The 25,492-nt window shown below is 30.3% G+C and overlaps 1 protein-coding gene across 1 annotated transcript in view; it reads right to left on the bottom strand.

Moving 5' to 3' along the window:
* LOC130671741 (putative uncharacterized protein DDB_G0288537) overlaps nucleotides 1-25,492 on the bottom strand; it is a 124,921-nt gene that overhangs the window by 46,857 nt on the left and 52,572 nt on the right. The window contains exon 8 of the mRNA XM_057475811.1: nucleotides 14,928-15,147. Coding sequence (XP_057331794.1) covers nucleotides 14,928-15,147 — 220 coding nt within the window. The remainder of the gene's footprint in view (nucleotides 1-14,927; nucleotides 15,148-25,492) is intronic.

The raw sequence follows: 25,492 nt of genomic DNA, 5'->3' as shown, positions 1-25,492 counted from the left end.
TGCGCTCTAGAGCTGAATAGATTCCTGAAAAATTTCAAAAAATCTGAAAAAAATTTTTTTTCTTCGTATTTCTTAATTTTTAGAGTCTGTTCGGTCGAATGATTTGAAATTCTCAGGAAAGTTGACGGCTGATTAGCTCTTTCAATTGCCGCAAAAACCATATAAATCGCTGGCTTGTTTAGTCGACCACTTTTCAAGTCTTTAATTACATACTTTTTTAATTAGTACATCGGCCATAATAAGTATTTCTACCAATAAAGTAAAAAAATAATTTACTAATATCGTTGAAATATTATTTATATACTTTACTAATGTTTTAATATCATATCAAACTTTTTATGACTTGTTTTTCGTCAAAGAGATATCCTGATGACAGCATTCACGAAGAACGAGAAGTAATAAAAGCAAACAACAAAAAAAAAAAAAAAATACATGTCCATAGTGAAAATATCAGAAAATTACATTACTAAACCCCAAGAACGATCAATAAATGTCTATTATGGAGCATTTTGATTGCTATTATATAAGAACTATATAAATTGATTGATTCGTTTGGGAAATATTGTGAACTAAAATTCTTGAAAAAGAATATATATATATATACTAGGGTGCTTAATTTCAGAGCCAGATTTTTTTTTTTCAAGTGCATGTGGAAAAAACCATAGTTCAAAACAAAAAAAAATTTTCGCGCCAGAAAAAAAATTCTATGTCGATTACAGACCTAGCTCATTGAAAAATTCGATTTTCCCATTTAAATAACATGCGAAAAATTTTTTTTTTAGCTTCAAGTATTTTTAACCTCGTTAACAAATCAATAGATCAAATAGACTAATACATATTTTTGTAGGAAATTGAACGCTCTAGAAAAAAGGTTTCTTATCATTTTTCGATAAATCCATCTACTCAAAAGTTATTAGAGCTCGAAGTAAAGTTGGAGATCTTTCTACTTTTTCGGTGAAACTATCAGACTTATCACAAAATTTTGTGAGGTCTTTTTTGTTTACAATTTTATTCTCTACAAATTATTATCAGTAAAATTTTTTCAAATTCCGCATTGTTTTCTAGTTATTTTTATTTCAATGTCGAGCTCTTGAAATCGATCAGAACCACTTTTTTCAGAGCTTGAAATTGAAATAAAAAAAACTAGAAAACAATACGGAATTTGAAAAAACTTTACTGATAATAATTTGTAGAAAATAAAATTGGCAACAAAAAAGACCTCACAAAATTTTGTGATAAGTCTGATAGTTTCACCGGAAAAGTAAAACGATCTCCAACTTTACTTCGAGCTCTAATAACTTTGAAACAGATGGATTTATCGAAAAATGATAAGAGACCTTTTTTGTAGAGCGTTCAATTTCCTACAAAAATATATATTAGTCTATTTGATCTATTGATTTGTTAACGAGGTCAAAAATACTTAAAGCTAAAAAAAAATTTTTTCCCTTGTTATTTAGATGGGAAAATCGAATTTTTCAATGAGCTAGGTCTGTAATCGACATAGAATTTTTTGTCTTGCGCGAAATTTTTTTTTTTGTGTTGAACTATGGTTTTTTCCACATGCACTTGAAAAAAAAAAATCTGGCTCCCTAATATATATATTAGACTGATTCAAAAAAATCGACTAATTTTTTTTTTCTCCATTATATCGAAAATATTGTTGGAAATGACGAAAAAAAAATACTGTGAAAGTTTGAGCTCTTAATATTCATATTAACAACTGCCGCATCGAAATTTTCTATTTCCCATTTAAATAACATAGGAAAATTTATTCTTTAAGCTTTGGAATTTTGTAGCTCTCGGTGGGACCAATACTTTCAAATGTTCAAGACATATTCTTATGGGAAATTCGACGCTCTATAAAAAAGGTCTATTATAATTTTTTGATATTTTTATTTCTTCAAAAGTTATTCAAAGTTAAAGTTAGATTGACGATAAATTTCTACATTTTTTTAATTTTTTGACGCAACCATCAACTTTATCGGAAAGTTTTACAGGACATTTTTTGTAGAGCATTTTATTTCCTACAACTTATCTCAGAGAAATTATCGATATTTCTCATAAGTCGTATGTTATTTGCAATTAACTGGAAATTTTCTTAAATAATCTAAATTTTGTTGCTTAAAATTAATTATATTAAATTTTCAGTTAATTGCGAATAACTTACAACTTGTGAGAAATATCAAAAATTTTCTCTGAAATAAGTTGTAGGAAATAAAATGCTCTACAAAAAATGTCCTGTAAAATTTTCCGATAAAGTTGATGGTTGCGTCAAAAAATTAAAAAAATGTAGAAATTTATCGTCAATCTAACTTTAACTTTGAATAACTTTTGAAGAAATAAAAATATCGAAAAATTATAATAGACCTTTTTTACAGAGCGTCGAATTTCCCATAAGAATATGTCTTGAACATTTGAAAGTATTGGTCCCACCGAGAGCTACAAAATTCCAAAGCTTAAAGAATAAATTTTCCCATGTTATTTAAATGCGAAATAGAAAATTGCGATGCGGCAGTTGTTAATATCAATATTAAGAGCTCAAACTTTCACAGTATTTTTTTTCGTCATTTCCAACAATATTTTCGATATAAAAAAAACCAATTACAATTGATATTTTATTTTTCAAATTATTAAAATTACTATAACTCGGAAACTATGAACTTTAGCGACTTGACTCATAGGACTTTTTTTGAAGGGAATAAAATTTCCTATAAAATTTCTATTAACATTTTTAGTGTACTTTCATTGGCTTGCGTTCTGCAAGCCAATAAAGGTTAATTTCATAGAAAAAATGAGTTCGGCAACGGACACAAGTAAAACAGCTGAAATCACAGCTAAGTAACTATGGGCACTTTTGAAGAACACCAAATGCCCTACAATTTGCGACTAAAACCGTGTCGATATCATAAAACGCAGCTGAGTATTAGAAATTTAAAAAAAAAGTAATTTAATTTACGTGTATTTTAAATGGGAAATCTTTGAAATCAAATGGAATGTACTTAGGATTGGAATTAAGAGCTCAAACTTGGCAGGAATTTTTGTTCCAGCATAAAAAACAATATTTTGCTTGATGAGCTACGAAAAAAATACTTTCGCCGGAAACGAAGCACCCTAATATATATATATATATATATATATATATATTGTAACATGAGAAAAAATTCGACATCGACCCGAGGTTTGAAATTATTTAAATAAAATAAATAGTTATCCGGTGAGCCAATTCTGGTGACACCTATGAGCAAAAATTTCGACTTCGACCGTGCAAGCGATCCAACGCATGGATTGTCTCGAGAGATCCGGGATAGACGCCGTACTGAACGGCCACGTTTTTTTTTTTTTTGAACAATTCGACTACGACCAATTTCGATCCCGACGATTGAACAACGCGATTTACGGCTAAAACAACCAATCCAAATTTTGATCAACGACTAGTTAAATTAATTGATCACGACAATTAATTTCGACCGACACTAACCGACTCTGTGAACAAGTGAACAAGCCGAAGCCTCGGCCCGAAAACTGAACAACGTGTTCTCGTGAATTTAGTGTGAACAAGTGATCCGCGTTCGTGTAATAATTAGTTACGCGTAAAAATTATAGGATCGTGCAATTTAACGTGTTACCGAAATAAAATATTATTTTATATTTTATTTTATTTCGTTCGAGCAATTCTGAGAATTACGGATTATCCGTGTCTCATTCGCAACAGTAGTCTTGTCACCTCGCTGTGTAAGAATACTCTGACGTCACTCGTCAAGTATTTCTTTAATACTTCCGCTGTGTGTGTGTCTCCGGACAATAAAATTATTTTATTTTAATTTCGTCAACGGACTATGTTTTTTGAGCAATGAACTGATTGGTTTTCCGATCAACTACGACCAATTTTGTTTTGTTTATATCGAGTCAAGCCGACAACGGCATTTATTTTTTTTTGTAACCGATACTTAATTTGTGATACCGATCAATTTATTATTCTGTGTTCAATATACGATTAATTATTTTTGTTTAATTCTGATCAATTATTTATCGTAATCTTAAGTGCCTGACCTTTCCCCGATCCGCCACCCTGAGTCGACATTTTTGATAATTGTTTATTTGGTGATAGTAAAATCACCTGGCGCCCAACTATAAATTTTGAACAAGGTTGCCAATAATCGTAAGTGTATTCGGACTTCACTCCGGTAGATCCCCGGTGGTGAAAAACCCGTTACAATATATATATATATATATATATATATAAATGCGTAAATTAAAAGTGTATTATAATATTTAAGATATTCAACAAAAATTGATATTCAAATTAAAACCATAAAGAAATTATTAAATACTACAATTATATATGATGAATTAAAATCGAGAACGAACGTGATCAATTTAATATAGAATGTCATTGTGTTTGCAATATATTAATTAGAAATACAGAATTTGAATGCTGATTTAAAAAAAAAAAAGAAAAAAAAATTGAAGAATACAATTATATTTAAGAAACTTGAGAATACTCAGGATGAAGGAATTACTGAAAAGAATAATAGCAACAAAACTTTAGAAAAGTAATAAAACACAGCAAAGAAAAATGAGAAATGTATCATGTATCCATTTAGATTGTGAAGCTTTGTTCACTAGTGATTAAATATTTATTTTATTCCATTTGTGCGATTCTTTTAAATTGTCGATTAATTACTTCGTAAACCATGCTTTAAAATATCAACTACTATGGAAAAACTTTGGTTCAGTTTAAAAGACAAAAAATGAATGAGTTTAGTGAGATGATTTGTTATACTGTTGAACTAAAAAAAAAAACTTATATAGAATAAATTTTATTACACTCAATGGATACTTTCACTGTTAATATCTTTTGAATTTTCAAGTATTTATCACCTACAAAAAAATCTGGAAAAACGTTGACTCTGCGGTCCAGCCCCAAAACTTTCTGCTGTTTTCGAGCTTGAGGAGCTTGAAAACATTATTGTAAATACACTTTTGTGCTCACCAAGCTCAAAAAAAGTTATGTCTTGTTTTGCACAACGACAATTTATGATAACAATAATTCAAAACAATTTAAAGCTGATTAAATTTTGAAACTGATCGATAGTCATTCCAGACATAAAAAAAAAATAACGATTTTTACCATTTTTTTCTCCAACGATATCCCTCAAAAGAATTAAGGTAGTACTACCGGTTTTAGAATTGACGTTCAGAATTTAATGAAACTTGGCATATTGGTACTTTATAATATCATAATTAAGCAGTAAAATTTTTGGAGGCCTACAGAGCACTGAAAAAAAGATATTAAAATTTATAAATTTTTGCGTTTAACATTGATCCTTATGGGAAATCACAGACTTTATTTTATTTCACAAAACTGGACGTTGAGATTTCTATAATTTTGGTATCAATAGAAAGAGAAAAATTGATTGAATATTATGTACAAATAAAACCATAAACTCAGAGCCTGTGATAAGAACAATTAATAAATGATTGAGAAAAAAGTACTAGTCGACTTAAATGTGGCAACGCCGCAGAAAAGGTTAGGACGCGCGCGAAATTCAAACATGCACCAATGCAACTGATAATTAGTGTAAAAATAAACAAATGTATGCGCAATAGATTTCCGCGCATAAACTCATATGTTGAGTGAAACAGAATGTATTTCTGTCTCTTTAGTTTTTATGCGGCGTTGCCAAATGAAAATACTACTCTAGCCAAATTACACATAGCACTAATTTGACACCTGTGGTAACGGTAGTACTACCTTAACCGATTGCGATGGTTCTTGCGGCAACCAACACGTTTTGTTGAGTTCTAAAGCTCTACAGCTGATTAAATTTTGGAATAGATTCATCAAGTCACCGGAAGGATGACGGCTGACAAACGCTTTCGATTACCGTAATATCTAAATCGGTTAATTCATTAAATGTTAGTAAAGTTTCCATACACACAAATTCTGACATCATCCTAAAAATAGTCAAAATAGCTTCCTAGGACCTAAAAACGTAGACATCTGATGAAAACTCAGTTTTCGAAAATCGTGCCAAAAACGATAACTTCCCGAATTTCAGGGTTCCTCATATTTTCAACATTTTAATATCAATGACTTTAATTTTCATAAAAAAATTTACTCAGCCTATCCATTTTGGCAACGAATTAATTAAATACAGTACTTTATTTGAAAATTACAAACAGTGGATGAACGATGTGTCTCTAGTTTTTGTTTCGTTTATCTCTCATTTTTAAGACGAGTATCAGTTATTTTTTATCCAAGTTTTTTTTTACAAACAAAAACTCTAAACTCAAATAAAGCCCGAGGTTCGATGTACTCTATAATTCAGCAATCTATGTTGTCATTTTTTGAAAATTCTTATGTGTAGGATAAGTGCAACAAAGATAGTGCTATTTATCCACTTAGTTACGAAAGAAAAAATAAGTGAAAACTAAAATTACAAATAGTAAAATATTGAACCTTAATCCAATTTCACCACCATACGCGTACATTCTTAAGGTAGGAAAAGTAATATATATTTAATTGAAGAGGATATTAATAATGCCTTTTACGTAATCAGTATTTTGACTCGTGAAAGGAAAACAATTACTCGAAGCATGTAAATCATAACTTAAAACAGAATCAATGAATATGTCATTAATAGTAATTTTAAGAGGCCAGCCATAACTTTAGAGACTACTTAGAAGTCCCACTCACCAAGCAACACAGACGTGAGCTCAATGTCAAGCAAAAATATCTCTCGAATGGATTAACCGATTGAGATGGTTGAGGCAGCAATAGATTAATTTTTTTAAGTTCTAGAGCTGATTAGATTTTAGAATTGATTGATCAAGTCATTTCACAGATATCTGAACAAAACCGTTTTTTATGATTTCTTTCGAATGAATTTACCGATTAAGATGATTCTTGCGGCAATCGACTTGTTTTCTAAAGTTATAGAGCTGATTAGATTTTGGAATTGATTCACGGAGTCGTTCACGAAAAATTTCAAAAAATCTGAAAAAAAAAATTTTTTGTTTTTCGTATTTTTCAATTTTCTCAGAGTCTATGCCATAGAATGATCTAAAAGTTTCAGGAAAGTTGACGGCTAATAAACTCTTTCGATTGTCGTAAGAGCCATCTAAATCGGTTAAGTCATTAAAAAGTTATAAAAAGTTAACACACACACGTACATGCAAACACTCAGACATCATTCTAAAAATAGTCAGAATAGCTTCTGGACCTCAAAACGTCAACATCTCATGAAATTTTGATTTTCGAAAATCAGGGTGAAAAGCATAACTTCCCGAATTTTTCAAAAATTATCGATTTTCGTAGCAGCAAGTTAAAAAAGTATTCATCATCTCATTGTTAACATATATCAACGCAGAGTTCAACAATAAATGAAAAAGTATACATATTAGTAAATTGAACAGAAACAATCTGACAACGCTGTACAGTAAATTTGAACACATAGTTAGTACACTATACAACAACCGGTAGAACATACGTGAATTGTGAGATTATAATTAAAGAAAATGTTTAAAAGTACACGGAAAAAATTTGTCGATAAAAATTACTCTGTAATTTCGAGTAATCCTGGGCCGTTGCGAAAAATTGGTATTTTTTGTTTTAAATTTAATATTTTTTGTTTAAAAATTAACATTGCTAGACCATGTTTTACTCTACTACCGAGTAATTTTTTAAAAGTCTTATATTTAATCGATTATTGTGAATATCTCATCTTATTAATCTATTCATTTTTACTCCATGCGATTAATTTTTACTCCCCAATATACCATTCTTTTAAACCCATTAAATTTTTGATGAAAAACTGCCTATAACTCAAATAAATTTTCATATCTACGGAAGTAATTTTTACTCTAAACTGCAGAGTAATATTTCAGTAGTCTCCATTAATCTTCGGTTAATATCGGCTTCAATTAAATGTCTTTTATTTTGTTCCCGACAACTTACATGTTACGCACACAAACGTAGGTTTGCAAAAAAAGACGATCTCAGCATCTCTCTATAACTTAATATTTATTTTAAAATTAAAAAAATTTTGTATCTTTTCTTTTTCAACACAATAAGAGTAATTTTTTTTTTATTATTTTTCAAAATATTTATTTCAAGTCATATTCTAAAGCAATTAGATGATTTTTAGATTGTTTATGAAAATTTCAGCCTATTAATTGTAAGTTTTATTGTAATTCAATATAAATTTTATAAATTAAATCATCAACTTTTTATCATAACCTACGAGTAAAAATTGAATTAGAGAGAATTCATTTAGACAGCCGCTAGGTGTAATTTTTACTCGTAATTGTGAGTAAAAATTAATCTGATTGATTTTTACTCATTGAAAGAATAAAATTTCGTAATTCGAAAGTAAAAAGTCGTAATGGCCAAGATTACTCGATTTAGAGTAATTTTTAGAATAAATAACATGGTAATATTCATACGAAAATTCTTTCCGTGTATTGGTGTGTACGTTTATATGAGTATTGTGTAGGTCAACATCTCACGGGTCCAGTATCAGACAAAAACAATGTTTCACTTTTATTATTAGCTAACCTAATTTTACCGCGCATATGGCTCATAGCTTTTTGACAATATTATAGCAGGACAACTACCTTAAATGCTTCCTGAAACGATTATATGTCGACATTCGTTAAGTACTCCAATTTCGAAAATTAGAGTGAACTCAATAACTTCCTTTGTAATGGTAGTACCCGATATACTCTCGTGCCTGTATGTACCAATCTCGGCCGTTCGGAACCCGTTTATTTATAATTTAATTAGTTAATACATCTACATTATCGTCATCATCTCCCATGGAAATAAAATATATAAAAAATATATTTCATGATGTATGTGAAATATATGTGGCATATAAATAAAAATATAAAAAAAATATAATTAGAATATATGTAAGAAGATTGTAAGATAAAGAAATTTTATTTGCAAGTTACTTTCAAAAGTGAATTTTCTTCATAAAAATTTTTCGGTTTAAAAATAGCATAAATCTACAAAAAAATGTTACATGTCTTTCTAATAATGTAAAATTAAAAAATGTAATATTTCATGGAGATTTATTGAATATTGAAATTTGTATTTATTAGTTAAGGTAAAGTACCCAGTAGTTGAACAGGTTTCAAAGTAAAACGTATTTGACCCTACTCTTAATATGTATATATCATACATACATACATACATACATACATACACACACATACATACATACATACATACATACATACATACATACATACATACATACATACATACATACATACATACATACATACATACATACATACATACATACATACATACATACATACATACATACATACATACATACATACATACATACATACATACATACATACATACATACATACATACATACATACATACATGCATACATACATACATACATACATACATACATACATACATACATACATACATACATACATACATACATACATACATACATACATACATACATACATACATACATACATACATACATACATACATACATACATACATACATACATACATACATACATACATACATACATACATACATACATACATACATACATACATACATACATACATACATACATACATACATACATACATACATACATACATACATACATACATACATACATACATACATACATACATACATACATACATACATACATACATACATACATACATACATACATACATACATACATACATACATACATACATACATACATACATACATACATACATACATACATACATATATAAACTTTTGAGTGGATGCTATTTTTTGACTCTACTAGGTAAAATAAGATAAATGGTAGCAAAATTCTTTGATAATTTGATCATGAGACCCATTGCAATAGTCCGATTTCTAAAGATATCTACCTAAAAATAGATAATTTTTTTTATTTATAATTGAAAAAACTTACAGAAATCAATTACTGTATCATTGAATAATTATAACATGCGCATATTACTCATATTATATATACGGATTTTGTATAACAACAATTCTAAAAGTCTGTTCAACTACTGGTCCCACTTTTAGAAGTGTTCAAGTACCGGGTACTTTACCTTAGTTTGTTTTTTTTTTGTTGTTATAAAAGTAGATTTATATTTTATGATTTTTCATTATATTATTAATATTATTTTAATTATTATTATTAATTATCCTTAACATTGAAAATACAAGGTTTAGAATTTAAGATTCATCATACGCTGAATATTTAGGTCCTACCCAGAGATGAAAAAATTTATAGGACTTAATAAATATAAATAGTTCCTTTAGATTTAAAAAAAAAGATGATCTTTTTCTGTTATAAAATTCTTAGGAGCTATTTAGCGTATAAAGTACTCATAGGGTTTAGTTAGGTTCACTGAAAGATGTTAAATTAGAAAAAAAAGTAACATAAAATTTAAAGAACTTATTTAGGAGTTGACGATTATTTATATTTAGGATACTTAGGTTTTAATTAGAAAGTTTAGAATTTATCCTACCCAATGATAATGAATAGTTTTTATAGGTTCTTAAAAGGTGTTAAATTTCGATTTTTTAGAATCCATAGGATCTAATAAGAGTATAAAGTATGAAAAATACTTTTTTAGGTCCACTTGAGAATTTCAAGTACTAAAATAGGAACATTTAAGTATATTGAGTACTTAAAGCGAAGTTAAATTTCGACTCGGGGTCCCTGATTAGAAAATACGATTAATGACGATTAAAAATATTTCAATCATTTTGAATCGTCATCAACCGTCAGTTGATGATTAAAGATGATTAAATTTTTAATCGTTTTTAATCTTCATGCAGGTCCAGAAATTGCCATATATTATTTTACGATTAAAGACGATTCATGACGATTCAAAATTTTAAATCGTCATGAATCGTCTTTAATCGTAAAATAATATTGCAATTTCTGGTCCCACATGAAGATTAAAAACGATTCATGACGATTTGAAATTTTAATCGTCACGAATCGTTTTGTTTAATCAGGAGTCCTCTTTTTACCAATAAAAGACATTCTTTCTTACCATTCGATGCAAAAACTATTGTAACGGATTGAGTAGGAAGGGCTTTCGACACTCGTGTGTTGGAAAAACTCGCCTAACGGCTCGTAAACCAATCACACTCGTTGTCGAAAGCACCTTCCACTCAATGTGTTAATATACTATTATATTTGACGCTTAAAAAGAAAATATTTAAAAAAAATATGTGAACGTAAGTTTATAAATTTTTCACGTCACTAAAAGGTAGGTCAGTACCCGATTAAGGAACTATTACCAGATCACTCATGTATTTGTATATCGACACGGAGAACACAATATAGTAGTGACAATTCTCTGGGATAGTACTGAGTACTTTCTGTAGAAAAAAAAATTTCAGACAGTACTGTATGCTATCTAGACTGTATTCACTACTCTCTGGATAGTACTGTTATCTTTCTTCGTTTGTAGGCTGATATCTCTGCAACAAATTGTCCTACAAGGTTAGAAAAAAAACCTAATTAAAGCTGTCTAAATTTGCTAAACGACCTATGCATTGGTTTAGCTGAAAACAATTTTCCGCGGCACGTGGGCTCTTTGAAAAAAAAAAAAAAAAAAAAATTGGAAATTTTTGTCTCACGGTATTTCTCATGCTTGCGCAATAGCCGTAACTCTAAAAAAATTTTGATGAGAATGCAACGAAACTAAAGATTTCAAGCGATAAAATGCTTTTTTTTAAATCTCGATACAATTATTTTTCACAAAGTTACAGCTTTGCAAAAATCACGAAAAATTAATAAAAATTTTCTGTTCCTTTAATTCTTTGCGTTAGTGTATATTGTTTTTTCCGTGAATATTTACGAAATTTTACTAAATCTTGATGTACAAATAAGGATCGAAAGCAGCTGAGTCAGCTGTTCAGCACGAACGTGGCTCAGGCGATCACCTAAGTCAAGTAGAATCGAGCATGATTACTACTTGGCTAGGTGACCATTTAGCCACCAGTCGGGCTCGAACGAAGGTCTCTGACCGTTAGGCGTGGGATGAAGATCCAGTGATCGGTAAAATGGGAATTTTATCGATCACTGGAGCTTCACTCAAACCAAAATTGTACTGGCTAGGTTTTCTCTGTGGTTTTCCTACGCCACTGCACCTCCATTGCACAAGGGAGGTATTAGGGCATCACCGTAATGATGCAGTACAGTATAAGCACAAATCGGGCCACAGCCGCAAAATAAAGAGAAAAAGATCTTAGCCCATACAAAGTTTGGAAATCGGCCCTATATCGGACCATTACTGGGCCAAGAATGTCGATTAATGGCTCAGCAATGGCAATTTTTATTGGCCGATAAACGGCTTATAACCGGAATGATAACTCGGCCTATTAGAGGCGCTCGACTATCGGCCGATTAATGGCAGTCAGCAATCGTCCAAGCAAGCAAATTAATTTAATTTCAAAAAATTTTATTATTATTATCCTCGTAGAGTTCCTGATCATTAACGAATAAACTATTTAAGTGAAGTAAATGATGTTGAAAAACCGTGATGAAAAATTCTGCTGGGCTCTGAGCGCGAACTGCCGTCCTTCTGATTGCTGGTTCTGAACGCTGGCTACTGGACGAACTCACTAACGTTAAGCTGATACTTTTAAATGATCTACTTATTCATTCTACTACAACCGGTACAATTTAGAAAAAAATATTTAAAATAATAATTTCGTACTATTTTGATTATAATCACATAATTTTTTAAAATGAAACTCATTAAATTTAATTTATTATTTATCAAGAATCCAGTTTAATTATCTTGCTCTATTACCATCATTAAAAATGACCTTTATTTTTAAAATTTATGACTTGTTTTTTAATTAAATTAATTTTTATAAGTAAAGTTGTAAAATTGCGGTTGTTGATTGCTAATAATAACGAACTAAAAAAATATTTTAATTGTTAGTTCTAAATAACTTTAATCGGAAAATTAAAATATTTATTAATTAACCCTCCGTCCATCGCGCGATCTCGCCACCCTTCGTTCGTCGCGCCGCAGCGTTCCGCCGCCATGTATCTAATATTGCGGTGTTGCCAAGTATCATAACTATGATTTAAAAAAATTAAAACCACAGAAGCTTATATGACTAAAATTTCTTTTAATTTTTTAATAAAATAAAAATTTTGTATTAAATAAAAATCTTAAAGAAAGAGATGAATTAAATGAGCTGGAAATGAGTCGCTGGTGGTAACTGGCAACATTGCGCAGAAAATCCGAACAAATTCAACGCCCGAGTTTACTCGCGTTAGCGGCACATCACCGCGTTTCTCAGGTTTTCTAACAAAAAAAATTATTTTTTTTATATTTACAATATCGAAAAAATAATTATCATTCATTCATTCGATACTAAAAAATACAGTAGAAGAACTCATAAAATTTCAAAAGACTAGGAAATTTTTTTTTCTTTTTAAATAATCTTTTAATAAAAATTGCGGCGCTGCGCTCATAGCGCGACGGACGAAGGGTTAAGACTTAGTTTAATTAAAAAATAAATAATTATTAATTAAAGAAAACTATAATAATAAGTTATTTAAATAATTACTAATTGATTAGTAGATTTTTTTATTTAACAAGAATCAATCAGGGACCACTGATTCACCAACGGTGGCCCATCGTTGTGAACCGATAATCGGCTAGTCATAAGTGGCCATTCATTGGCCAGCCATCGACAGCGTCGTATGACTGTGGTTTCCTTCAAAGGAAGTCATATTCTGATATGAAACCAGTAATGCCATAACATATACATTCAAAAATTTTGATAAAAACTCACTTCGAATTGACTACGCTATCTTGATAAAAATTAAACAGCTGCTGATAATTAACCAAGTTTGGGCCATTACTAATTGTCAATGCTTGGCCGAGCGATGGCAGTCAGACATCGCCCAACCTACGGCATTTTTTCCTTTAACGGCAACTTTGTATGGGAGGGTGTATAAAAAAAGAGGAAAAGAGCTTAGGACGTTAGAAGGTAAACATTGTAAAAAACTGCAGAAATTGTACAATTAAAGCACTCTAATGTATACATGGAGTGATCGAGTACTATGTATTTTACCTTATGTTTTAGAAAATATATAAGTTTCATATTTATTAAAATAGTTGTAAATGTCGATAATCGACTAATTGCGAAAATTAACAGAAAATCAAAATTTTGAATTTTTACACACCCCTAATCGAAAATAATTATTAAAATTCATAGGACATTGCAATGATGGCTTCTTCGATTTTGAAAATTAGTTTAAAATTGTTAATTCGAAAGGAAAAAATATCATTTTATAATTCTTGTTGATGAAATCTACCAAAAAAGCAATTACGACGGGTTTTTGGAAATTTTATCGGGGTTTTTGTTTTTACGATGGAAGCTCTAAGCGTGAAATAAAAAGCAAAAATTGGTGCATTGCACTATAGTCCAGCAATCTCAGCTTTATTTTTTTTTAATTCTTGGCGTGCGAGAATAAGAGGTCTGAGGGCCCGCCTTTTTTTTTATCATATCTCATAAAATAATTGAGATAGGTAAAAATCGAGATAGATTTAGGAGTTATGATGATTGAATCAATAACAGTGGTAATAAAAATCATTTGCACCACTTCTGAAAAAATGAACTAGATTTTCATGATCCCCGGTCCTAAATAAGTAACAAACTGTTTCAAAAACTCTTGGTCATCACTGAATGTCCATTTTTTAATTGTATTTTTAAAACTGAATGAAGATTCGACTGATCTTAATAACATCTATTCGCTACAAATGTTGACTTCCGTATTGAAAGGTTGACAGATTTAGAAATTTGAAAATATTTTTTTGCAAATTAAAATCAGTTGACATAGGTTTGCATTAAATATATATATACATATAAAATACGTACATATAATAGCTTGAACTTTTGCTCGATCAAGGGCAGGTTTAACTGGTCTTTCAGTTGCTGTTCCCGCTCGACTCCATCTTTGCCCAGTGACAGAACATGTAGCAAGTTCAGTAGGACTAAAAAGTATCGCTGCGAGTCCTCGTGTTAATTTTCTATAGTCACTCCACTTAACTGCTTTTAATTGCTCTTCACAAACTGCAATTCCTTCTCCCAAGTGTACCTATGACAAGTATAAAAAAATGTCGTATTTTATTTAATGAATTCACCAGCGAATTTAGGTGAGTACAGTACATAACTTATACGTTTTCACACAAAAATGAACTTGACAACCAGATCATTTTTCATGTCCGAGTCGTAATCTTTGACACTTTTGAAACATCAGTTTTTTCTGTTCATGACTCAGTTTGTAATTAATACAATTTATTCGTATTTCAAAAATATAACCGTAATAATATTGCTGAAGAGTAAATAACTTAAGTCATTAAAGAATTTTATCATATATAATTATTATAATTGTTCAGATTTATAATTTTAAATATTTGAAGATTAAAAGGAATAAAGGATACAATAATTCATTCAGTGGTTTTTATAAACTATCAAAAACATTGTTTATATTTATAATTTATTTTAGGAACTCCGCAGATTGCACAATCAAAAATTGTTTCTAATTATTTTCATTTTGTTTGTTTATTATACAAGCGACTTTATTTACAAAAAGCCAGTATAATTAACGTTAAATGGACTTTAATAATTATTCACAAACGAGATAATTTTTAAAGTATGACAATTTATAAAAAAAGCTATTTAACTTCGATGTGGCTATTGAATATAAAAACAAAATCTGTGTACTTCGTTTTTAATCAATTACAATGTTTAAGAAAGAATTGAATTTTTACCTGTACCTTAAAATATCAGAGTGAATTAAGTGTTCAATCGATTAATTTATAAGCGTAACCAGGGACTTTTATTCTACCCCTTTTGACCTACTTCTGTAACTGTGAGTTATTACGAAAAAGACTTTACCCTAACGAAAAATATTTTCCACAGTTAAATGATATAAAAAAACCTAAGGCAATATAAAACATCATATTTTTAGTAAGTATCAGGGCAATATAAAACATTATTGTTAAGAAAAAATAAAATTGCATTTCGTTTAATAATGGTTTGTTACAGTTCATGAATGAAGATACGGTACGTTGATCCATCCAGACAGTGAGAGTAAATTTGAAATTGGAATTAAAAAAAAAAATCTGTGTATCGGTTGACCCTGCGGGCCAGCCCCAAAACTTCCCGCTCAATGAGCTCAAAAACATTGTGTAGAATACATTTTTGAGCTCTTCGAGCTCGTAAATATTTTTGTATGTCACTGTTTTCGAAAAAAAAAACGTTTTTTACTATTTCTTTCATCAACGATATCTCTCGAACAAATTAACCGATCGAGACGGTTAAGGTGGCAATCGATGCATTTTATTGAGTTCTGAAGTTGATCAAATTTTGGTATTAATTTATCTAGTCGTTTTTGAGATATTCCAAAAAAACAAAAAAAAATTTTTTTAATCCTTTCGACAACAGTTTCTCTTAAACGAATGAACCGATTTTGATGGTTGAGGTGGCATTCGACGCGGCTTATAAAGTTTCAGAGCCCAGTTGATTTTGGAATCAATCCATTGAGCACATAACAAGTTATCCAAAAAAAAAAACATTTTTGGAATATCTCCGCCGCGTTAAATGCCACCTTGACAATCAAAATCGGTTCATCCGTTCAAAAATTAGGGATAATTACATACATGCGTACGTACGTACGTACACACACACACACACACACATATATACACTCGGACATCATCTTGAAATTAGTCAGAATAGCTTCCTAGAACCTAGAACATAGTAAAATTTCCTATGTTAACATAGTAATAACTCCTACGTTTGACATAGGAAGAATTCCTATGCTACAGAGGTAAAATTACTGTGGTAACATAGGAACAATTCCTATGCTGACGTAGGAATGTTTCCTATGCATTACAGAAAAAGTTTCTATGTAACATAGTATTTTTTCCGATATTTTCATAGGGAATTTCCCCATGTTTACATCGGAAAAATCCCTATGTCCACATAGTAGAACAGGGCGGGGCTAGTTGATCATAGGGGCAAGTTGTGCAACTGAAATATCTCGAAAACTAAACAACTTACAACAAAAGTTTAAATGGTGAAAAGAAAGGGTTATGGGAGAAGAACACATTGCATGATTATCAATTGCCATCCGGTGCTCGGACTAATTAACAGAAAGCTTTATTTTTTTTTGCGTCAAAAAAAAAAACAGGTCTTCAGAATTTTTCTCCTTGACTCGTATAAAAATACTTTTTCGTGGTCACGTAAGTATTCAAAGATAATTTAATTATTGCTCTTTCGATTATATATGGTTATTTATTTTTAATTCTTACCATTTTTTTATAATTGAACTTTTACTTTGTTGCCTCATTTTGGGCTAGTTGAGCATGGCACGCTCAATGCATTAAATGCATGCCGACCCATGCAGGAGCTGCCAGAGTTGAACAACGGAGCCCTCCTTGGCCCAGCACTGGGGAACCTAGCTTTGGCTCACCTCTATTGGCCCATGCTTGGCTCAAGATTGGGTACTCAGTCCTGGCCATCCAATGGCAAGCCAGACTTGGGTCAAGACCGGGTAACCGAACCTGAGCCATTCAATGACAACCCATGCTTGGGCCAGGACTGGGTGACCTAGCCTTGGCCGTTACAATGATTACCCGGGTTTGGGCCAAGACTAGGTGTCCCTGCTTTGGCCGTCCAATGGCAACCCAGGCTTGGGCCAGGACTGGGTGACCTAGCCTTGGCCGTTACAATGATTACCCGGGTTTGGACCAAGACTAGATGTCCCTGCTTTGGCCGTCCAATGGCAACCCAGACTTGGGCCAAGATAGGATTACCCAAGTTTGGCTATATCTATGGTTTATATAAGTAGATCATATAATTGTATCAGCTCAACATTAGTAGGTTCGTCCAGTAGCCAGCGTTCAGACCCAGCAATCAGAATTTCTTTCACATCATTTCTTTTACATTATTTACCTCCCTTCGATAATTTAAACGTTAATTATCATAAACTTTACGAGGTTAATAATAACAAATTTTTTTTAAATTAAATTTATTCGTTTCCTCAAAGCCTGGGCCAAGTCTGGCTACGAAGCATGGGCCAGGTCTGGCAACCAGACATGGCCCGAGATTATCATCCCAACCTTTTACCAAAACTGGACCAAGACTGGCTTAAAAGTCTGGCCCAAGGTTCTATAAAGTTGGGCCAAGCCTGGGCCCGTGGTACTTTCCTCTCTGGGGAGCGTCGATCTAACCTATGTGTTTGTATACATGCACTTATGATAGTGAAAAAAATGATTTAATGATTTTAGGATTATTGATCATCTAGCAATATTTTTGGTCTCATAATTAGTCACTATCTTAATTTGATATTTATTTACTCAATAATTATTGTTAAATATATAATTTTAAATACAAAAAGTCTAATAATAATCCAAAGATTGGGAACTTTTAATTTTGTTTGATTTTACTTTAAATATCAAAGTTATAATAATAATATAAGTATGCAACAATCATAATAAATAAATATTTGCTTGTTAATTACAATTTTATGTTGTATTCATACGATTTTATATAGTCATTCCGTTTATTTTAGCCATTGTTCAACTAGCCCCACTAGTGGGGCACGTTGAGCAATTTAGAGCGCTCGCTCATTTCTGGGAATAACTTGTAAATTTATACTCGGATCGTTTTTGTGTCGCTAGACCATTTGAAGAAGACTAAATTACGAACCTAACAGCACATGAATTGATTAAATCCGATGCATCGTCTTAAAGTTATAGAAGATCAAACCAAAAAGTGATCAACTAGCCCCGCCCTGCCCTAATAGTTACTATGCCAACATAGGAAAAATTACTGTTTTTTTTCTCCGTGTATAGTTAATTTTTTCAAAATATATATCTCGGCGAAATTATAATTACTTTTTCCTTTTTTAAATTATTACTCTATTTTTTTTTTTTTTTTTTCATTAATCAATGAAGTTCTGATATATTTGTAAAAATTCACGATCATTAAAAATTTTCAAAAAGTTGGGGTATCGTCGAAGAATTTCATGTCTGTTATTAGTTTTACGCGTTATTGAAATAATAAACAATAATAACAAATTTATGATAAAAATAAATTTTCAGTTTTGACAACGTATATGCTTATATAGTAATTGGTAATTTATTAAGAAACATTACTGCAATCACTGGTTAACTGATGCACCGCTATAGCTTAAGCTAATGACAATTTAGTAGCGCTGGCATCACTACAGAGAGATAGCAGCTACTCAGCACAGTAATTCTTACCGTACTGTTTAGGAAAATACTCTCATACAAGGAAGGTAAATCAACATAGAGCAAACTAAACTTTACTTGAAAATAATCTTTTGATAACACAGGAACCCTTCCTATACGGGACGTAAATCTCACCATACAATATAAGTAAAATTTCAGATTCTTGTTTATTTCGAGGACTAAGTACTAAGTAGCGAAGTAATACTTACTAAACTTTTTTGTCGCAATAGGAATATTTACGATACATTTCTCTCCGTGTAGTGAAGACAATGATATTTGAGAGTGTAATACTGATGATACCGAAGATTGTGATGATAATATTGATGGCTGTGATGATAATGAGATCACTGATTAAGAAAAGTGATTTGAAAAGATAAAAAAATTTTTTTCTAATACTTTTAAATACTTCCATAAACTTTTAATCCTCCCAATTTTTAAGCATTAAATCTTTTTAAAAAGATTTAAATCATCCGTTATTCAATAATTTGGGGAGATTTGAAGTTATTCAATTTTCTAAATACTTTATAATAATTTTTAATCACTAAATAATAGTGAAATTTTCTGATTGTTGAAAAATTTGGGATGATTTTTTTAGTTTTTTGAAGAAAACAAAATAAATTTTAGTTGGGCCAAGCCTGGGCCCGTCGTACTTCCTCTTTGGGGATAGATTATATTAATGTTTTTTATTTCAGAGTTGGTTATTAAAGTTTATAAAATTATTTCGAAATTCTGATACTGAAGTAAATTTTAATTTTTTTAATTTTTATAATCATTTTATGAAAATTTTTTATTTAATTAAAAATTTGATCTTTCCATTATTTTTTTAAATTATTTTATTCGTAATAAATTTTAAGAAAAAAAAAGTGTAGGAGACCGTTTTTTTCATTTCACTTGTCTTGTGAAACTATTAGTCAGTACTTTGTATTAAAACTTGAATTTTTTTTATGCGCCCTATTAGCTTTAGGCACTACTTTTCTGAAAGTTAAAAGGGCGTATATCTTGAGATACGCCTTTTTAGCTTAGGATGCCCAAAATTTTTTTTTTATAGATCTTTGCGTTTCGAAAGAATTTAAAACTAATGGCAAAAAAAAATTTTTTTATGCGCCGTTTTCGCATGGATCGCTACTAACCTGTAGCAATGCACCCTTTTGGCACGCGGTATGTACCTCCCACTAGTGGTGCTTGTGGCGGATTTTTTTTAATCTTCAGAGGAAAAGGGCTGATTGGAATGACCTTACTAAAATTTTGATAATTAATTAAAAAAAAAAAGTTAAAGCGTAAATTGAAAAAAGGGCAACACAGTTACAATTTCGCCGAGATACAGATTTTTAAAAAAAGTGTTTACAGTTTATATTAATTAGGAGCTAAACGAAATTTGGAAAATAAATTTCAGTTGAATCTTCATGTCAATATTATGAGTCGAAATGTCAAATTTTTCAGGCTAGAATTTATTCACAGTATGTCGTTCAACTCCTAATTTATAACAACTTTGAGTAATTTTTTTAAAAATCTATATCTCAGCGAAATTGCAACTGCGTTCTCATGCCTTCAATAAATCCTTTCATTTTCTTCAAATCAATTAATAAAATTTTAATACTCTTATGACAGTTCAAGGTCATTGAATATTTTGAAAAAGTGGGCATTGTTTGAGAATGCCTTAATTTACTTTATCCAACTAATTTTCTTACACATCAAAGAAAGGTCCTTAGGATAAGGAAAGACCTCTTGGCCCAAAAAAAAAAGTTCTCTTGCTCCGAAAAATAAATTGCTTAAGAGAAAATCAAATTTGCTTAGGTCAAGAAAAAAAATCTCTTGCTCCAAAAGTGTGTATCTTTAATAAAAACGAAAAATTCTCTCAGTCAGAAATGTATTCTCTCTCCGAAAGGTTGACGGGGCGATTATTTTTTATTTTATCTGACAAGTACTTTTGGTTTTTTTATTTCGCGAAAAATTATTAAAGGAACCATTAATATTAAATCTTATTGTCATGATGTACTCTAGGATATACTATAGTACAATCGAAAAAGGTATTTGTTATTCGGTCAAATGACAGAGGAGTGCTCGAACAAAATTGTGTTCAAATTTGGAATATAAACATTATAAAATATATTTCTTACTAGGAATTCCACAAGTGGCTGGGCGCGATCTCGTGGCAAACACCGAACTACGCCCGCTGCTGCTGCCTAGCGTCGGTGACTTTCCCCTCCTTTACATCTATCTTTTCTCCCAAGAAATTTTTTCTTTTGATTTAAGCAACTTTTGTTTTCTTGGTTGGAGCATAAAAAAATACTTGCGTTAAAAAAATAGAACTTGTTCTGAGAAATTTTATTTTCTTCAAACAAAAAAATGCAATATTGCTACAAAAAAATAATGCATCTTGCTTAAAAGAAAATATCTATCACTTCAAGATATATAAACTCTTGAAACAAGTGAAAATTTTTTTATTTAAGCGTAAAAATATGTTGACGTGAGAAATAAAATTTTGATTCAAGATAATTGTCTACTCGGCGCAAGTGAATTTTGATTTCCTGAATCGATCAAAAAAAATTTCTTGAATCAAAATATTTTTCTTGATTCAAGTTAACTGTTTTTTTCTGTGTAGTAAAATTATTTATTCATTTAAAGACATACGATAGAAGGCCGAGTTACAAGTTTAAATATCAAAGTGAAAACTAATCCATTCCGTATAAGGGTTTCCCTAGCAGACCTGATTTACCGTAAATTTACGGTAATTTTACCGTAAATCTACCGTAGAATACCGTAAAATTCGAGTAGATTTAGCGTAAATTACGGTAAACCCACCGTAATTTACGGTAAATCGGCATTTTACGGTGGATTACTGTAATTTACGGTGGGTTTACCGTAATTTACCGTAATTTGGGTCCGTTAGGGAATTAGAGCTATTGTTCTTTATTAATATTTTTTATGAAAACAAATGAGCGTTCTTTTTAAAAAGAATATTCATTTATATAAATAAATGTAATCCATACACTGTAAGAAATCCGGAGTAATTCCGGATTGAAATTAAATCCGAATTCACTCCGCCACTCGGAGTTCCGGAGTTTTAAAAAAAATCACTGCGCATGCGAAGTGAATTGGGAGTTTTTTTTTAGCGGAGTCATCTCGGAGTGACGCGGATTTTATTTCACTCGCAATTCACTCCGGTCTGGAGTTTTAACATTTAAATGAATTTATATTAAACTGTTAAACAGCGTGTGTGTGCTCGTGTGTGCGTGCGTGTGTTCGGGTGTGTGTGCGAATGTGTGCGTATGTGTGTTCGGGTGTGCGTGTGTGCGGCCGAATATTTTATTAATAATATTTTTAAAACTCCCCTCCGGAGTGAATTTCACTCCGAGGAGAGTGAATAATTAAAAATTAATTCACTCCGCATTCACTCCGGATTTAATCCGCATTCACTCCGCGAATTTTTTACAGTGTAGTAAAATTATTAATTTAAAAACATTTTATTTTATAATGAAATCTAGTATTTGTTCAAATAGCTCTACTAAATTTTTACTCGTAACGGAATTAACAAGCACATAAATAAGCACACAGTTTGATAAATATGTACCACACGACCCCAATCATATCGATTAGTTTTTATGATTGTAGCCATTGTTTCAATTTTTTTATATTTGTCGCGATTATTTCATCTGCAGTTTAGCAAATTCTTTTATTAAATCCATTTATTAAGGTAAATTTTTTTTCGTAAACCAACTATTGTTGAATAATAAATTGTAAATACATCGACAATTTTCTAATATCATTTCTACGAAGAATGAAATTTTCCCAATTTATATTAAAAACAATAGGCTAATCCTGTTCTCTTTATTGTGATTCGAATCAAATAGAAATATTCAATTCCACATGAATAATTTGATATTTTGTAAGTTCGAATCACATGTGCTGCACATATTTAGTTGTTATTTATTAAAACAAAAAAATATTACATTTTCAATTCACCACCTTGTCTACATGTCTTTACGGTTCACTAAATCTTATCGTTGGTTAGAACCATACAATGATCTCGACTAATTCATAAACGATTTCCACAATGTTTTTTTACATTTTGCTCGCTATTTTTAGGGAAAAGTTAATTTTCAATTTTTAACTGTATGAAAAAGATGAAACTATTGACTAGAAGACAGAAAAGGAGACTTTATAATGTTTTTTTTCTTTTTAATAAGTATAACGCATTTCTATGTACACTAAGAGAACAAAATAATTTTAAAAACATTGTATTTTCTACCAACAAAGAATTATATTATTAGAAATTTTCAATCTTATATATTATTAGTGTAAAAATGTGATGTTTTTATTCAAAATGATTTTTGTAATTTAAAAAAAACTGCGATTAGACCAAAATATGATGGTCTTGATTTCAGAATTGTGTAAATAAATTCCGGTTTTCTTATGTAAAAAAAATTATTTGTCGTGTTACATGCGAAATTAACAATGCAATAATTTTGATTGATTTACTTTTTCAGAAAATATTGTTGTTACAATAATGATTTTTTTTCACAACGTAAAGAATAATTATTTTGCTCTCTTGTTTAACATAAAAGAAACTAATTAAGGCAAAGATATTTACAAAAGGTAAGATACTGAAGCTGTAAAGATCGAAGAGCTAAATAACGTAAATTGATGTCCTCGAGTTTTTAAATCTTGGAGACAGCGAGAAGTTTCGATGCTAGCCTACAAGGTCAGTTGGTTCACAAATTCAGATTTTATAAAATTTTTATAGAACTAGATTGAACGATACGCTTGACATACTTTAATATTTAAGATCAAAATTAAGTTTTTTTTATTCGAAATCAAACATAAAACATCAACACGAAGTTTGGATTACCAACTGCAATTCCATGGATAATTATAAGCTAGTTATAGTTGAATAGCCTATTTTTATTAGAGGACTAAGCTAGATATATAGTTATTCGAATAAAATATATAGTTAATCGAAGCAAAAGTTCGAGCAGTAGCTAAAATTCTACACGGAAAAAAAAATATTGCTCCTCGAACGATCTAAAGTATAGTAACTCGTAGATCGTTACCACAACAATACGTATGCTTATGGTAACAATACCGTATCGTTCCAGTAACTATCTATTAGATAGCTATGAGCCCTATACGACTTTTCGTAGTCGTCACCTCACACGGCACCGTCTAACCTAACTAAACATCCATTTTCGCGCCAACTTTTGACTATTGTATAATTGTTGCTAGCAGACATTTAATAAAAAAATAGTGTAAAAAATAATTGTGATGTTGAAATATGGACCCACGGGTAATTAAGAAATTAACAGAGTAGAATCTCCATAACTATGTTGATATATTTATTGATAAGTGTTTTTTTATGCTTTTTGTAATCAAATATACATTCGTAACCGAAAATCTAATTATTATATATGGTCAATGTTTTATAATTTAAATGTGATACGTAAATAGAAGAAAAATAATTAATAAACAAATGAGATGTGAATTATTATTGAATTTGAAATTAAATTACTAATAAATAAATTCAAAAAATTAAAAGATATATTTATATTTATATTTAAAATTTATTTTGACTATAACTAACTAATAAATCAGTTTTATAAATTATCTTATTTGATCAAAGTTATTTGCTTATCATTTATTTATAAATGATAAAGGTTTTGAAATATCTCATATAATTTGCAACGCGCGTGACGTCAGATAGGGTTCAGAACGATACCGTTTAGGTCTCAGAGCTATCCACCGTATTTTTGTCAGAACGATACAGTAGATCGTTGCAGTAACAATCTAGTAGATACAGTCAGAACAAGTGATTCATACCGTCCATGGTTACAAGCGTACCAACAGAAAACTCTATGCAAGAAATTTCTATGCTCGGATATCTCTCTGTAGTAAATTTCTGAGCATAATTATAATTAAGAACAATTATATTACAAGATATTTCGATGTCAAAATTATTCGATGCAGAATATTTCTATGCAGGACATCTCTGTGCAAGATATCTCTATACAAGATATCTCTATGCAAGACATCTCTATGCAGGACATTTGTATGTAGGACAAATATATGTAAAACTATGGCTTCAAGAGTAAATATACAAAAATACAATTATTCATTAACGCTGTAAAAGAATTTTCTAAACTCACATACTTCAAAAATTTTAGTTTCAATCGTATAGTTATATTT

Source organism: Microplitis mediator, chromosome 7 (assembly GCF_029852145.1).
Source record: "Microplitis mediator isolate UGA2020A chromosome 7, iyMicMedi2.1, whole genome shotgun sequence".
In the NCBI taxonomy this organism is placed as follows: Eukaryota; Metazoa; Arthropoda; class Insecta; order Hymenoptera; family Braconidae; genus Microplitis; species Microplitis mediator.
This window is presented reverse-complemented; position numbering and strand designations above follow the sequence as displayed.